The 15,166-nt window shown below is 43.8% G+C and overlaps 1 protein-coding gene across 1 annotated transcript in view; it reads left to right on the top strand.

Annotated features, from left to right (window-relative positions):
• The window catches only part of txnrd3 (thioredoxin reductase 3), a 51,846-nt gene extending 49,092 nt beyond the window's left edge, over positions 1-2,754 (top strand). Inside the window, exons 15-16 of the mRNA XM_078543102.1 lie at positions 408-542; positions 1,234-2,754. Of these exons, the coding sequence (XP_078399228.1) occupies positions 408-542; positions 1,234-1,299 (201 nt within the window). The 3' untranslated portion in view covers positions 1,300-2,754. The remainder of the gene's footprint in view (positions 1-407; positions 543-1,233) is intronic.
• Positions 2,755-15,166: the final 12,412 nt, after the last annotated feature.

Below are 15,166 nucleotides of genomic sequence, written 5' to 3'. Positions count from 1 at the left end.
ATTTAAGACAGAGAAAAGAAGGGATTTCTTAGGGTCATTCATCTTTGGAGTTCTCTACCCCAGAGAGCAGGGCCATTGAATATATTCAAGACTGAGTTAGATAGGTATTGAATTGACAAGGGAGTCAAGGGTATTGAGGGGACAGGGGTGGGGGTTGGGTGGGTGGGCAGGCAGAAAAGTGGAGTTAAGGCCACAGACCTGCCATGATATTGAATGGTGGAGCAGGCTTGAGGGACCAAATGGCCTACTCCTACTCCTCTTTCTTAGGTTATAACATAACAAACCTATTTCTTGAAAGCAAGTATAGTCTCAATTTTTTTTCAAACCTTAGTTAAAAGAAAACTAGTTGTGCAAGTAACAAATCTATCTGCAGCCCTGTTTTAAATTAACTTTGCTTCTGGTTCTAGTATAGAGTGGTGGGATTCCATGTGCTTGGTCCGAATGCTGGAGAAATCACTCAAGGTTTTGGTGCAGCAATGAAATGTGGCATGACCAAAGATCAGCTGAACAGTGTCATTGGCATCCATCCAACTTGTGCAGAAGTAAGGCTTGGATTTTTGTCCATTCTCATTCTCTATCGTAACTCCTATCAGCTACTGTATTGCAAAAAAAAATGCATTGGAAGCACAAGACCCGTTTGTGGTTTTTCTTGCACTTTCTAGTTTGTTTTTCCTTTTCCAGTTAGTGGCACCTTCTCCAAATTGCTTCTTTATGGCTGGCCTGTTTGCTCTTTAATCTTTGGGGAGAAGCACCAACACAGCGTGACCTCCCTGTCAGCACTTGGCATTCATATGCTTTGCTTCCTCCAACAGGAGTCTCTAGAGAGATATCAATCAGAGTCTGCTTTACCAGCTAAATGGCACCTAGTCCCAACTGTGTTCCCCATAGCTACTCGGCACTAACTAGAGATTGACCATGTAACCTTCTGGTGTATGCTCAGCACTGCTATATGGCCCTGTTTTATTCACCAAACCTCTGAAGAAACAACCCCCTTGTACCTTGCTGCTGATGATGTGTTTCAGTGGTGAAAGGGCAGGATGTTGGTACATATTTTGGGTATCATTCAATGTGGTAACTTCACTTAGAGCAGAGACTGTAAGTAGAAATATTTTTTTCTGGTGGTGACTTGAATCGGCATCTTATGATGGGTCATTCATCTTATTGTGTAAGTATGAAGTTATTGATCTGCTTCCCTCTCCTCTTCATGCAGTTTATTATTTTTTTTTCATGTAGGTGTTCACCACTATGGAAACAACGAAACGATCAGGTGTGGACATTTCCAAGAAGGGAGGTTGCTGAGGTTAAACCCTGCTGTTGTAATGCTGCTGCCTTCTGCATGCACTTCCTCTGTTCTGTGGTTGGCTCAACCTGCATCGTTCTCCACTCAGGTAAAACTAACACAAGCCACAGCAGGAATGTTAAACAAAATCTGCCTTGAAACAATATTGAATTTTGCAGTGCCTTGAGTTGCACTCAGTGCCTGTTGCAGCAGAGGATCATGGTGTGCATGGGGCACGCAGATCAACAGTGGGGTAAACCTCAAGTTTGAACTTTGACCCAAACCTGCTTGGAAGGGCATTGAAGAAAATAATGCCTCCTTGAAGTTTTGGCCTGGAACCTGATTTGAGGTGGGCCATGACAGATGACTAACAAGCAAGGTCTGGAACTTCTACATCCAATCAAATGACTGCGCTTCCTTTCTGTGGTGAGGCTTTAGTCTTGTGGAACAGTTTGAAGTCTCACCGGGTAATACTTACTATTCCTTGATTCTTAAATGTATGTTAGGCTGCTGATGGGGGCGGCGGGTGAGATTAATTTTTTTTTCCTCTGTACAGTTTAGGTAACCAGCATCATTGTATTCAATGTTTATAAGTTTTAAAAAAATCAAGAACTTATCTGTAAAAGAACATGTCATGTTTGATTCAATTTAAACTCTGTACAATATCAATCTTAAATCTTTTTCACCAAAAAAAGCACACTGATTATGTTTCAGGAAGCATGGGCCTGAATGTTTTACTGTTTTGACCGAGGATCTGCCTTACGTGTAACTATCTACACTTTGCTATCCTCTCCCTTTTTTTAAAGCTTAGCAGTCTATAATGGGAGTAACCAACTACTGCTGACCAAACTTGATAGGTGTGGGTGTTCTGTTTTTAAGAAGAAAATGAATGGGAATCGGTGAATCTGCTTTTTTGCAGATACTTATAAGCAAAATTTGCATAAACGTGATATAGTGAATTGAGTTTTTGTCTTGTATAGCTCTGGCTATCTAAATGAGAGCTGGATTGTTAGTCCAAAGTTGTTCAAAGCAATTTATTTTTAAGGAGTTCTAACTAAGAAGTTTAGTACACTGCATTGTTGTACTCCCTTTCACATACCTGTTTAAGCTAAATCTAAGTGGATTGTGTTTATCCAGCATCATTCCCGTTGCTTTCATTCCTCTTGTTCTTCACCCTCTTCTTTTTAATTTGGAACACTAACATACCAAGCTCAGTTTGGATACATATACTGTCACATTTTGTGGCTTTGTGCAGTTTGTTTGAAGGCAACCATGTGGTGCTTTCTATTTAATTGGGATGATTTTTATCTTTTTTTGCATTTGTTCATCATTGGTACCCATCTGACTAGAACTTTCAGTCACATTTGATTGTATTCAGCCTCTGAGCAGCAGTAACTTGAGCAATTCCATTGTGAACAAAGTTTGTTGTCCAAAATGTATTTAATAAAAAAATAAAATCTGCATAGAACGCAAAATGGTGTGCAAGGAGTGTATTTCTGTTCAGGCAACAGGACTTGGTTGGTTTGTAAATATATCTGGCATTTGGGTGCTGCGGTTCGGTTGTTGCTGTTGTAGCAAATGGATTGGGAAAGTCTTATTATCATTGCTGCTGAAGTGCAAATCATTTTCATACGAACTGGATTTTGATACTGGCTATAAAGGCAAAATGAGCTGTAGATGTTCACCAGAGACACTGTTTGCCCCATTGCCTCTGCCAGCCCTTTGCTAGAGCATTTTGCTAAAACCAGATGATAACTCTTCATTCCTCACTGCATATACTGAAATACCACAAAGTTTATTTTATATCCAGGAGTTGATAAAATGCTGGATTGACTCTTTTCTGAATTCAACTAAATGTAGAATGAGTTGAGAGCTGGAATAATGCAAGGAAGCCATCTGGAAACTCTTTCAGTTAAAGTTGCTGAAGGGCTTTTTGTGGTTACAAGTGTGAAACGGCCCAGGGATCTTAGCTACTTTTTCCCTCCATTTTACATCAATTAAAATTCTACTTTAACCTAAGTTGCTCTCTTTGTTCTGACTTCACTGGCTCCCCTTCCCCATTGATATTCAAAATCTTCACCTATGAATTCCACTTGCTCCATTCTATCTTTCTGTGATCACCAATTCTCTACATGTTTCGTTCCAATCTCCACTCCCTTCACTAGCACAGTGATGAAATGCCCAGCTGCCTTGTTCCTGTCCTCTGGACATCAGCCCTTAAATTATCAACATTCATCCCTAACATAATGTAATATGGCACAGATGGAGACTGTTTGGCCATTGTGCCTGTGTTGACTTTGAAAGAGCTTACAAATTGGTCCGACCTTCCCCGTTGCCCTAAAATTTTTCATTTTCACATATTTATCCAATCACTTCTGAACGTTAAATCTGCTTCCACCTAATTAGCCAGTGTATCCCAGATCATAACTCCTGAAGTATATTTAAAAACTAGTTCTTCATCCTGCCTCTGGTTCTTTTGACAGTTATCTTAAACCTCTGACCTTTGGTTAGCAACTCATCTGCCACTGGAAAGTTCTTCCTTCTCTACTCTTAAACCCCCTCCATAATTTTGAATGCCTATTAAATCTCTCTCAGCCTTCTATGTTCCCCTTTATAGCAATCTCAACTTCTCTAGATTCTCAGTATAGCTGATGTCCCTTAGCCTTGGTACCATTTTATTGAGTTTTAAGTCATCCTGCAGAAGATACAGAGGACACTTAAGTGAAGAGTCTAGAGAAGTTGAGGTGTTTTCCTTTAGAGCAGAGAAGGTTAAGGGGAGACTTGATAGAAGTGCAAAAGAATGTATTATAAAAGAATAAGGATAAAGGTTCCTAATGCTGTTATGACCGATGCAGTTGGTACAGCTGAGTTATTTAAAAATCCCAGAGGGAAACTTCAGACAACTGTCATAACCTATAATTTTAAGTGTTACGCCTGAGATGCGACTCTCCATTCAGGAATCAGTTCTCGAGGTTTTACATTAAACTAAATGAAACATTTTATTAATTTACACAGGTTAAAATATATATACACGGCTACAAATTACTACTATCACAACTTTTAACAAATTCCCAAACTAATCTCCATTAAGGCAACAGCAACCCATAGACTTAACCAAACACCAGGCAAAGCATTTTCACCTTACGAATTCAAAATGAGGTTCCTTTCACTTTGGTTCCTTGCAGACACCGTGGTAGGCTCACAGGCTTTGATTTTACAGAGCCCCTGCTCTGCGCGCACAACACTGCTGAAGTTATGCCTAACGCCACTCATTGAATGTAAATTCTGATTGTATCACCAACCTCTGCACTAAACCTCTCTAACAAAACCACTTTCATAGTACCAATTTTATTAGTAATATAAACTTATTGCTTGGTATCTGCTAGATAGGTGTCAGTTTTCATCCCACTTCTTGAATGCTCTATTCAAAAAATGTAAAAATGCTCCTCATATCCCTTGATTCCCCAAGTGACCTAAAGTCTGTCTCAGCCTTAAATATATTCAACGATAGAGCATCTACAATGTTTTAGCCTAGTGAATTTGAAAGATTCACAACCCTTGAGTGAAGAAATATCTCCTCACCTCAGTCCTGAGACCGTGCCCCCGTGTTCTAGATTCCTCAACACAAAGAAACAACCTGTGTCTACCCTGTCAAACTCCTTCAGGATCTTAGGTGTCACCTATCCCTGACCTCCACCTGCTCCACCCCCTCTCAAACAGTATAAAATCCATCACATTTCTACTTTAGCTCTGAAGGATCATATGAACTCGAACGTAATTCTGTTTCTCTCTCCATAGATGCTACCATATTTCCTGAGTTTTTCCAGCATTTTCTGTTTTTATCCCTTTCAGGATCTTGTATGTTTCAATAATATCACCTCTTATTTTGCTAAACTGCAGAGTATAAGCCCAGTTTACTTAGCCTCTCATCATAGGACAATCCTCTCGATGCAGGAACCAATCCAGTGAATCTCTGCTGTGCTGCTTCCAATGCAAGTATATCCTTTAACTATGGGGGAACAAAATTCAAAATTGCTCAGTGTTCCCAGATGTGGTCTCACGAAAGCCCTGTAGAATTGTGGCAAGACTTCTCTATTCTGTGCTCCAAGTTCCTTGTAATAAAGGCCAACATGCCATTACTGGGGAAGCAGTGGCATAGTGGTTCTGTCGCAGGATCAGTAATCCAGAGACCCAGGGTAAAATACCACCATGGTAGATGGTGAAATTGGAATTAAAAGTCTAATGATGACCACAAAAACCATTGTTGTAAAATGGCCTTTAGGGAAGAAAATCTGCTTTCCTTACCTGACCTACATCTGACTCCAGATCCTCAATGATGTGGTTGACTCTAGCAAACTGCTCAGTTGTATCAATCTGCTTAAAAAATCTGAAATGAATGGAACCGGACGGACCACCCGGCATCGATCTAGGCACCGGAAACAACGATGACAAACTCCGCACTGTCAACCCTGCAAAGTCATCCTTGCCAACATTTGGAAGCTTGTGCCAAAATTGGGAGAGCTGTCCCACAGACTAGTCAAGCAACAGCCTGATACAGTCATACTCATGGAAACATATCTTATAGACAATGTCCCAGACACCACCATCACCATCCCTGGGTATGTCCTGTCCCACTGGCATGACAGACCCAGCAGAGGAGATGGAGAGTTGGGATAAGGGGGGCATTTTCAGGATGGCAACCTGTAACTAGTGGAGTGCCACAGGGATCAGTGCTGGGGCCTCGACTATTTACAATCACAATCACACTGTAGTAGAGGCCTTTGGGCGGCTCATCGAGTCTGCACCGATACGTGAGAAACGCCTGGCAATATATATTAATAACTTGGATTAGGAAGAGCCAAATTTGCGGATGGTACAAAAATAAGTGGGCAGGCAAGTGGTGAGGATGACACATGGAGTCCACGGAGGAGTATAGTCAGGTTAAGTCAGTGGGCAAAAAAGTGACAGATGGAATATAATGTGGGAAAATGTAAGGTTATGCACTTTGGTAGGAAGAATAGAGGAGCTGAATATTATTTAAATGGCGAAAGACTGCAGAAAGCTGCAGCACAGAGAGATTGGGGAGTCCTTGTGCATGAATCCCAAAAAGCTAACACAAGTTCAGGTAATAGGGAAAGCAAATGGAATGTTGGCCTTTATTTCAAAGGGAATGGAGTATAAAAATAGGGAAGTCTTGCTAAACTATACAAGGTATAGACCACACCTAGAATGCTGTGAACAGTTTTGGTCCCCTTATCTAAGTAAAGATATACTGGCATTGGAGGCAGTCCAGAGAAGGTTCACTAGGTTGAGTCTGGGTATGGAGGGATTTTCTTATGAGCAGAGGTTGAGTAGGTTGGGCCTGTACTCATTGGGGTTTAGAAGAATGAGAGGCGACCTTATTGAATCATATAAAATTCTTAGGGGGCTTGACAGGGTAGATCTTGAGAGGTTGTTTCCCCTGGTGTCTGGAAGGTAATTCATTATTACATCTAAATTTTCAAGTATCCCATCATTATCCAATTTGATTAGAGGGAAATCAATTTCAGAATCCTGCATTTCTACCTCTTTCTCTTTATCTACCACCACTAACACCTCCTTTTGGTCCTCTTCCCTGTCAAAGTACTTTTTAAGCATATTTACATGACAAACCCTCTGCCTATTTCTTCTATCTGGAGTATTTATTAAATAATTTACTTCACTCAGCTTCTTTTCAATCCTGTAAACCCACTAAACCTGCCTTTAACAAGTCACCCAGGTACTAGTAACAGCTAACATTTTCTCCCCAGCAACAAAACTATGAGCTGTAGCTTTCCTGTCTGCCTTCACTTTCGTCACTTGCTGTGGTATCTTTAAATGTTCCCTAGCTAAATCACATGCTCTATCCAATCTCTCTCTGAAGTTTGATACATAATCCAGGAGACTAGTTTCTGAATTTTGACCCACCAATTTCTCATGAATTAATTTCAGTGGTCCCCTTACCTCATGATCATAAAGTAGTTCAAAAGGACTAAGACCAGGCGATGCTTTGGGAGCATCCCTAATAGTGAATAACAAGAATGGAATTCCCCTATCTTAATCCTGTGGATAATCCTGACCATATGCCCTCATTACAGTTTTTAGAGTTTGATGCCATCTTTCCAAAGCCCCTTGTGACTCAGGATGGTAAGCTGTTGACTTAAATTGTTTTACCCCCAGACTGTTCATTACTTCCTTAAACAGCTGAGCCATGAAATTTGAACCCTGATCTGATTGTATTTCTTTAGGGAAACCATATCTTGGTAAAAAATTTAGTTAACTCTTCCACAATTTCCTTTGTTGTAATATTTCTCAAAGGTATTGCTTCAGGAAAACTTGTAGACACATCCATTATTGTCAATAAGTACGGTTTTCCACTTTTAGTCTTAGGGAGGGGTCCTACACATTCAATCATGACCCTAGTAAAAGGTTCTTCAAAAGCTGGAATGGGAATTAAAGGTGCCAGCTTAATCACTGCTTGTGGTTTCCCTATTACCTGACATGTGTGACATGTTCTACAGAATTTGACTGCATCCCGATGCAATCCACGCCAATAAAAATGTTTTTGTATTTTTGCCTGTGACTTTCTAATTCCCAAATGTCCCCCCATTGGAATTTCCTGAGCAGTTCTCACAATCTCATTTCTATATCTAAATAGTATTACAATCTATTGCACTTCCCTCCAGCTCTCATTTGCTGCAACATGATAATGCCTCAATTTTCTCATTAAAACATTACTCTTAAGGTAATAACATTCTGGAATTCATTTGCCTCTGTTTCTGAGTAAGCTGTCTGATATAACTACTTTATTTGCAAATCCTTTTTCTACAACTACCAACTGCCTTGAGTTAAACACCTCAGCTGCATTTCTTCCAGTCTTTCTTCCTGAACAATGTTATCAAAAACAGTGCAAGCTAATTGGACTTTCACAGCTTCTCCCTGCCTTTGAACACCCTGTTGTTCTTGTTTCAATCTATGAGCCTGTGATCTTGTTATCACACAATCTGGAAACAATCCAAGATGATCTCTCTGCAACATTCCTGCTGAAAGCACTTCTACAGGCTGCTGAACTACCATAGGCATCACCCCCATCTGGGACCCAGTTATATCATTACCCAAAATTGAACCACTGCAATGGGCAATTTTCCACCACTGTAACAATCACCTCACCTGTTTTCCACTTACTCTTTAAATTCACCTCCCACAATGGAATAGGTTTAGCATCTCCATGACCCCCACTTATTATCTATCACCTGTTCCCTCTGAACAACAAATGTCACTATCCCACAACATTAAGGATTGACTAGTCCCTGTGTCTCTTAACATTTTAACATCTTTACCTACTCCACCCTGTACACATGGAAAGACTTCCCTTTCACATACAAAAGCTTTAAACATTTCTGCAACCTGCTCCTCAGAATTATCTTGGGTAAATTGTGAACACATTCCCACTCCTTTACCTACCACTGATTCTTCCTATTTTACCTGTACACAAACCATTGGTTTTTCCTGTGCCTGATCCTCAGAATCCACACTGCTTTTACTTCCAAAACTTTTCTCTACCCCAATAATTCCAACAGATTTTCCCTACAATTTCCAACACACTGACTTCGTATGTCCAACTTTATCACAATGAAAACACCTCAATTTTTGAGTGTCACTTCTACACTCAGCACCTTCCTTTTCATTCTGAGAAAAAACTTCCTGCGAATTTCCAGCTACTCCTCTTCCCTGACTACCCACCTCCCTTTCACCTTCCCATTTTCTATCCTTTTCTGATTTAAAAGAGTGATGAAAGAATGGTTTGGCTCTATGAACTAACTCATAATCATCTGCCACTTGTCTTATCGTTTGAACCCTCTGTTCCTCCACTTGAGTTCTCACTACCAAAGGAGTTGAATCTTTAAATTCTTCCAAAGTACTTACTTCTATAAGAGCTGCATATGTCATCTCTATCTTTAATGCCTGTATCCACCAGTCAAAATTATTTTGTTTTACTCTTTCAAACTCAATATAAGTTTGCCCAGGCTGTGTTCTCATATTTGTAAATTTCTACCTGTATGCCTCAGGAACCAACCCAAATGCACTCAAAATAGCCTTTTTTACCATATCATAGTTCACCGACATTTCTTCTGACAATGAAGCATAAACCTCATGTGCTCTATCCACCAACCTGAATTGTAACAATGTCCAGTTTTCCTGTGGCCATTTCATCTGCTTAGCTATCTTCTCAAATGAAATAAAGAATGCTTCAACATATCTTCCCTCAAACTTTGAAAGAGCTTGTACAAATTTAAGCATCTCCCCACTGGGTTTTAGGTTAAAGGTTTTCTCATCATCAGAACTTTCCTCAGCATCTGATGTCTCTTTTTTAAAGTCCAGCTTTTTAAGTCGGTACTCTGTCTCTTTCCTTCATTCTCTCTTCCATTGCTAACTTTTCCCTCTGGAGATCAAGTTTTCGGATTTCCATTTCTTTTTGAAATAGTCTCTCTTTTTCCCTTTCTTTTTCTGCTGCCTCTAGCTCCAGTTTTCTCATTTCCAATTCTTTTTCCTTTTCATTTGCCTCCAATTCATGTTTTCTCATGTTACACGACTTTTAAAAAATATTCGGCTTTTTCTATTCTTATGACCAAACTGAATAACTTCACATTCGCCTGCATTATACTCCAACTGCCACCTTGTTGCCCAGTCACTTAACTACTTTGCAGCCTTTTATGTGTCCTCCTCACAGCTTGCATTCCTGCCTTCCAAACTTGGATACATTTCTTTCTATCTCTTGTCTAAGTCATTCATACAGATTGTAGCTGCACTTCACTGATCTCAGCCTGCCAACTTCAAAATGCCCTGTTTATCCCTACTCTGTTTCCTATCCATTCACCAATCTCCCATCCATGCTAATATATTACCCCCTTGGCCTCATGTGCCATGTGATTCAATACACTTTGATTTCCAGAAGGCATTTGACAAGATGCCGCCAAGTACCGTGGTGTAAGGGGTAACATTAGTATGGATAGAGGTTTGGTTAGCTAACAGGAAACCTTAGGAACAAATGGGTCATTTCTGGGTTGGAAGACCCATAACGAGTGGAGTGTCACAGGGATCAACGATTTACAATTTGTATCAATGGCTTGTATGAAGGGATCGAATGTATAGTTGCTACATTTGTTAATGACACAAAGGTAGGTAGGCCAGTAAGTTGTGAAGAGGACATAAGGGGTCTGCAAAGGGATATAGACAGGTTAAGTGAGTGGGCAAAAATTTGACAGGTGGAGTATAATGTGGGAAAATGTGAACTTGTCAACTTTGGCAGGAAGAACAGAAAAGCAGCAAATTATTTAAATGGAGAAAGATTGCAGAACTCGGTGGTATAGGGGGATCTTGGTGTCCTGGTACATGAACCCCAAAAAGTTAGTATGCATGTACAGCAAGTGGTTAGGAAGGCAAATGGAATTTATTTTTATTGCAAGGGAAATGGAGTATAAAAATAGTGAAGTTTTACTACAATTTTACAGGGCGTTGGTGAAACCATATTTGGAGAACTGTGTACATTTTGGCCTCCTTATTTAGGAAAGGATATAAATACATTGGAAGCAGTTCAGAGATGATTCACGCGACTGATATCTGGGATGGTGGGGTTATGAGGAAAGGTTAGACATGTTGGGCCTGCATCCATTGGAGTTTAGCAGAATGAGAGGTGATCTTAGGGAAACATATAAGATCCTCAAGGGGCTTGAAGGGTGGATGTTGAAGTGATTTTTCCCCTTGTGAGAGAGACTAGGGGACACAGCTTAAAAATACGGGGTCTCCCATTTAAGACGGAGATGAAGAGAATCTTTTTCTGAGGGTAGTGAGTTTGAGGAACTCTCTTCCTCAGAGAGTGGTAGAGGCAGGGTCATTGAATAATTGTAAGGCAGAGGTAGATTGATTCCCTTGTTTGTCAAAAATCTAAGGTTATTGGGGTGGGCAGGAAAGTGGCATTGAGACCACAAGCAGATCAGCCATGATCTTATTGAATGGGGTCGAATGGCCTACTCCTGCTCCCAATTCGTATGTCTGTACTAATAGCACCACCGTTAAGCACAGGGATAGAACCAATGCATAAGCCGTTATATTTACCAATTGTTTTGTAAAGTAATGAGTGTCTATATTAGGCAATAGCTTGAGTGCTTTCCATGTAGTATCTGGTGCTGACAGGCTCTCTGGTTTATTTTGGTGCTGGGTTGTAAATTAACTGATGTGTAATCTCGAGTCTAGTTCCCCCACCCTCCCCCAACCCCCTGTCTGGATTATGGGCTCGGGTCTCCCTGAATGGAATTTGCACTGACTACCTTCATACTGGACAGGGGAGAGGGCTGCACACCCAGCGGTCTCAGTCAGGGTGATGCCTATAACTATTGAAAGAAAATCGAGAGTGAAGTTTGCCTCCCCTCCCCTCCCTTTCCCCAGGAAGCTGGTCACAGTTTCCTGTTAAACCCAATGACATGCCCATGCCCAGTCTGCCAGAGAGCAGGCAGGCAGTTTACACATTGGGGTGTGGCTGCATTAAGTGTCGGCAGGAGATAATTCCCGCGCACAGGGGTTGGCTGCCCCTTTAAGGGGCTGCAATGTTTTGGTTCGAATGGATTTTGAAAGCTTCTGTTCACGGGGGAGAAGTCGGCGAGAGAGCCCAGCGCCCCCCCCACCTCCCTCCAGGTCTATATCAAGGGAAGTAGAGCTGCTTTGGGATCTGATCGCTGGCGGTTCAGTGAGCGCTGGGGGATCTGTAGACTGTTGAAGGTGTGAATATTGCTGGTCCGCCGTTTGCTGAACCCACCTGTATTTTTCTCTTTTAACACTTTCTAAGAAACTCAAAGCCCAGGCGAGGCTGTTGAAGAAGCTTCATCCCAGGACAAGGAAAAATCCTGGTCAGGGCACCGCCAAAAGGTAAAGAGAGAGAGAGAGAGAACGAGACTGGTGACCGCCAGCATCGCTTTCAAACTCCAGCAGCCATTCGAACCCCTAATTTCAACCAGAATGCAAACCTCTACCTTTAACCCTAACTACTGACCCCTAACTTCAACTGCTAACTAGAAACCCCAAATACAAACTCCAAGGTGAACCTTAAACCTTAATCCTCAACTTGACACCCTAACCCCAACCCCAACCCTAGCCATTGACTCCAGACCTTAACCACTGCCAACCCTAACTCCAATGCCAACTCCTAAGTGATGTCTAAATCTGACACTCTAACCCTAAAGCAAATCCTGACTCCAACCCCTAATCCTAACCACTGACCCAAATCCCTAGATTGATTGGCATCCTTACATCAGTGAGAGATAGATGATGGCAATGCAGCCTCAGAACTTTGGTGAGGTCATCTTTTGAGCCAATTCTGGCATTACAAAGTCTGTCATGAGTGCCCTGAATGAAGCTATCTCTGGATGGTGGTGCAGGATGACCTCTGCTGACACCTTTTTGCAGGGTTACGGTCGGCTTTGGAGCTTCCGAAACTACATGTTGTGGTGGTGGTGGAGAGTTCCTGTTCCCAAGCTAACCCGAAACTCCACCACCATTGTGACAATCTTGATGATGCAGGCCAACCACATTGTCAATGGTCACTCTGAAAGGGAAAGGTCAAGTCGAGGGGAAGCCTCCTGTATGGACCAATAGAGCTTCAATCATTGTCTCCCAAACGGATCCCTGGTACAATTATGAATAGCTACGTTGTAAGGTGCAGGGAAGGTTTACAAGAATGGTTCCAGGTATGAGGGAATTTGGTTATGTGGATAGATTTGGTGAAACTGGGATTCACAGAATTATTACAGTACAGAAGGGTGTGCACCATCTCTCCAGATGAGCTGTTCACTTCGTTCCATTTTCCCACCTTCTCCCCTTAACCCTGCACATTACTTTTTCTTTTCCAGTAACAGTCTAATTCCCTTTTGAATGCCTCGATTGAACCATCACACTCATAGGCAGTGCCTTCCAGACCCTAACCACCTGCTGCCTGAAAAAGTCTTTCCTTGTATTGCTTCTTTTGCCAATCACTTTAAATCTGTGCCCTCTCATTCTCGATCCTTTCGTGAGTGAGAACATTTTCTCCCTATCTACTCTGTCCAGACCCCTCATGATTTTGAATACCTCTATCAGATCTCCACTCAGCCTTCTCTTCTCTGAGAAAAATAGTCCTGACTTCTTCAATCTATCTTCATAGCTGAAGTTCCTCATCCCTGGAACCATTCTCATGAATATTTTGTGCAGTCTCTTTACTGCCTTCACATCCTTCCTAAAGTGTGGTGCCCAGAACTGGACACAATACTCCAACTGAGGCCGAACTAGTGTCTTATACAAGTTCGACATAACCTCCTTGCTCTTGTACTCTATGTCCCTATTAATAAAGCCCAGGATACCGTATGCTTTATTAACCGCTCTCTCAACCTGTCCTGGGGGCGGGGGGGGTGGGGGTGGGGGTGGGGGAGGGAGGCGGGGCGGGGGCGGGGGAGGCAGGGGAGGCGGGGGGGGCGGGGAAGGCGAGGGAGGCAGGGGAGGCAGGGGGGGGCGGGGGAGGCAGGGGAGGCAGGGGGGGGCGGGGGAGGTGAGAGAGGCGGGGGGGGCGGTGGAGACGGGGGTGACGGGGGTGACGGGGGGGCGGGGAGGCAGGGGGCTCGGGGGGGGCGGGCGGGCGGGGAGCCGGGGGAGGCGGGGGGCTGGGGGGGGGGGAGGCGGGGGGCTGGGGTGGGGGGGGGGAGGCGGGGGGCTGGGGTGGGGGGGGGGAGGCGGGGGGCTGGGTGGGGGGGGGAGGCGGGGGGCTGTGGGGGGGGGAGGCGGGGGGCTGTGGGGGGGGGAGGCGGGGGGCTGTGGGGGGGGGAGGCGGGGGGCTGTGGGGGGGGGAGGCGGGGGGCTGTGGGGGGGGGAGGCGGGGGGCTGTGGGGGGGGGGAGGCGGGGGGCTGTGGGGGGGGGGAGGCGGGGGGCTGTGGGGGGGGGAGGCGGGGGGCTGTGGGGGGGGGAGGCGAGGGGGCTGGGGGGGAGGCGGGGGGGCTGGGGGGGGTGGCGGGGGGCTGGGGGCTGGGGGGGTGGCAGGGGGCTGGGGGGGTGCGGGGGGCTGGGGGGGTGCGGGGGCGTGGGGGGTGGTGCGGGGTGGGGTGGTGCGGACTGGACAGCATTGGAATAGTCAAATCTGGAAGTGACAAAGCCATGAATGAGGGTTTCAGTGATAGATGTGCTGAGGCAGGAGCAGTGACAGGTGGCGTAATGGAGAGGATATAGGGCCAGAAGCACAGCTCAGGGTCAAATAGGCCTCTGGAGTTAGTGAACAGTCTGTTTCAATCTGACTCAATGGCAATGGAGAAGGATGGAATACAAACATCTGAAGTAGGAGCGGGAGTAGGTCACTCGGCCCCTCAAGCCTGCTCCGTCACTCAATAAGATCATGGCTGATCTGATTGTAACTTCCCACCTACCCCTGATAACCTTTCACCCCCTTGTTTATCAAGAATCTATCCAGCTCTGCCTTAAAAATATTCAAAGACTCTGCTTCCACCGCCTTTTGAGGAAGAGAGTTCCAAAGACTCACCATCCTCAGAGAAAACATTTCTCCTCATCTCTGTCTTAAATGGGCGACCCCTTATTTTTAAACAGTGACCCCTAGTTCTAGATTCTCCCACAAGAGGAAACATCCTCTGCACATCCACCCTGTCAAGTCTCCTCAGGATCTTAAAGGTTTCAATCAAGTCACCTCTTACTCTTCTGAATTCCAAGCCTAACCTGGATACAAGCCTAACCTGCCCAACCTTTCCTCATAAGACAACCCACCCGTTCCTGGTATTAGCCTGGTAAATCTTCTCTGAACTGCTAACGCATTTACATCCTTAAATAAGGAGACCAATACT

The sequence above is a fragment of the Cetorhinus maximus genome, chromosome 6 (assembly GCF_964194155.1).
Source record: "Cetorhinus maximus chromosome 6, sCetMax3.hap1.1, whole genome shotgun sequence".
Taxonomy (NCBI): domain Eukaryota; kingdom Metazoa; phylum Chordata; class Chondrichthyes; order Lamniformes; family Cetorhinidae; genus Cetorhinus; species Cetorhinus maximus.
Note: the sequence above shows the minus strand (reverse complement) of the source record. Positions and strands in the feature narration are given on the sequence as shown.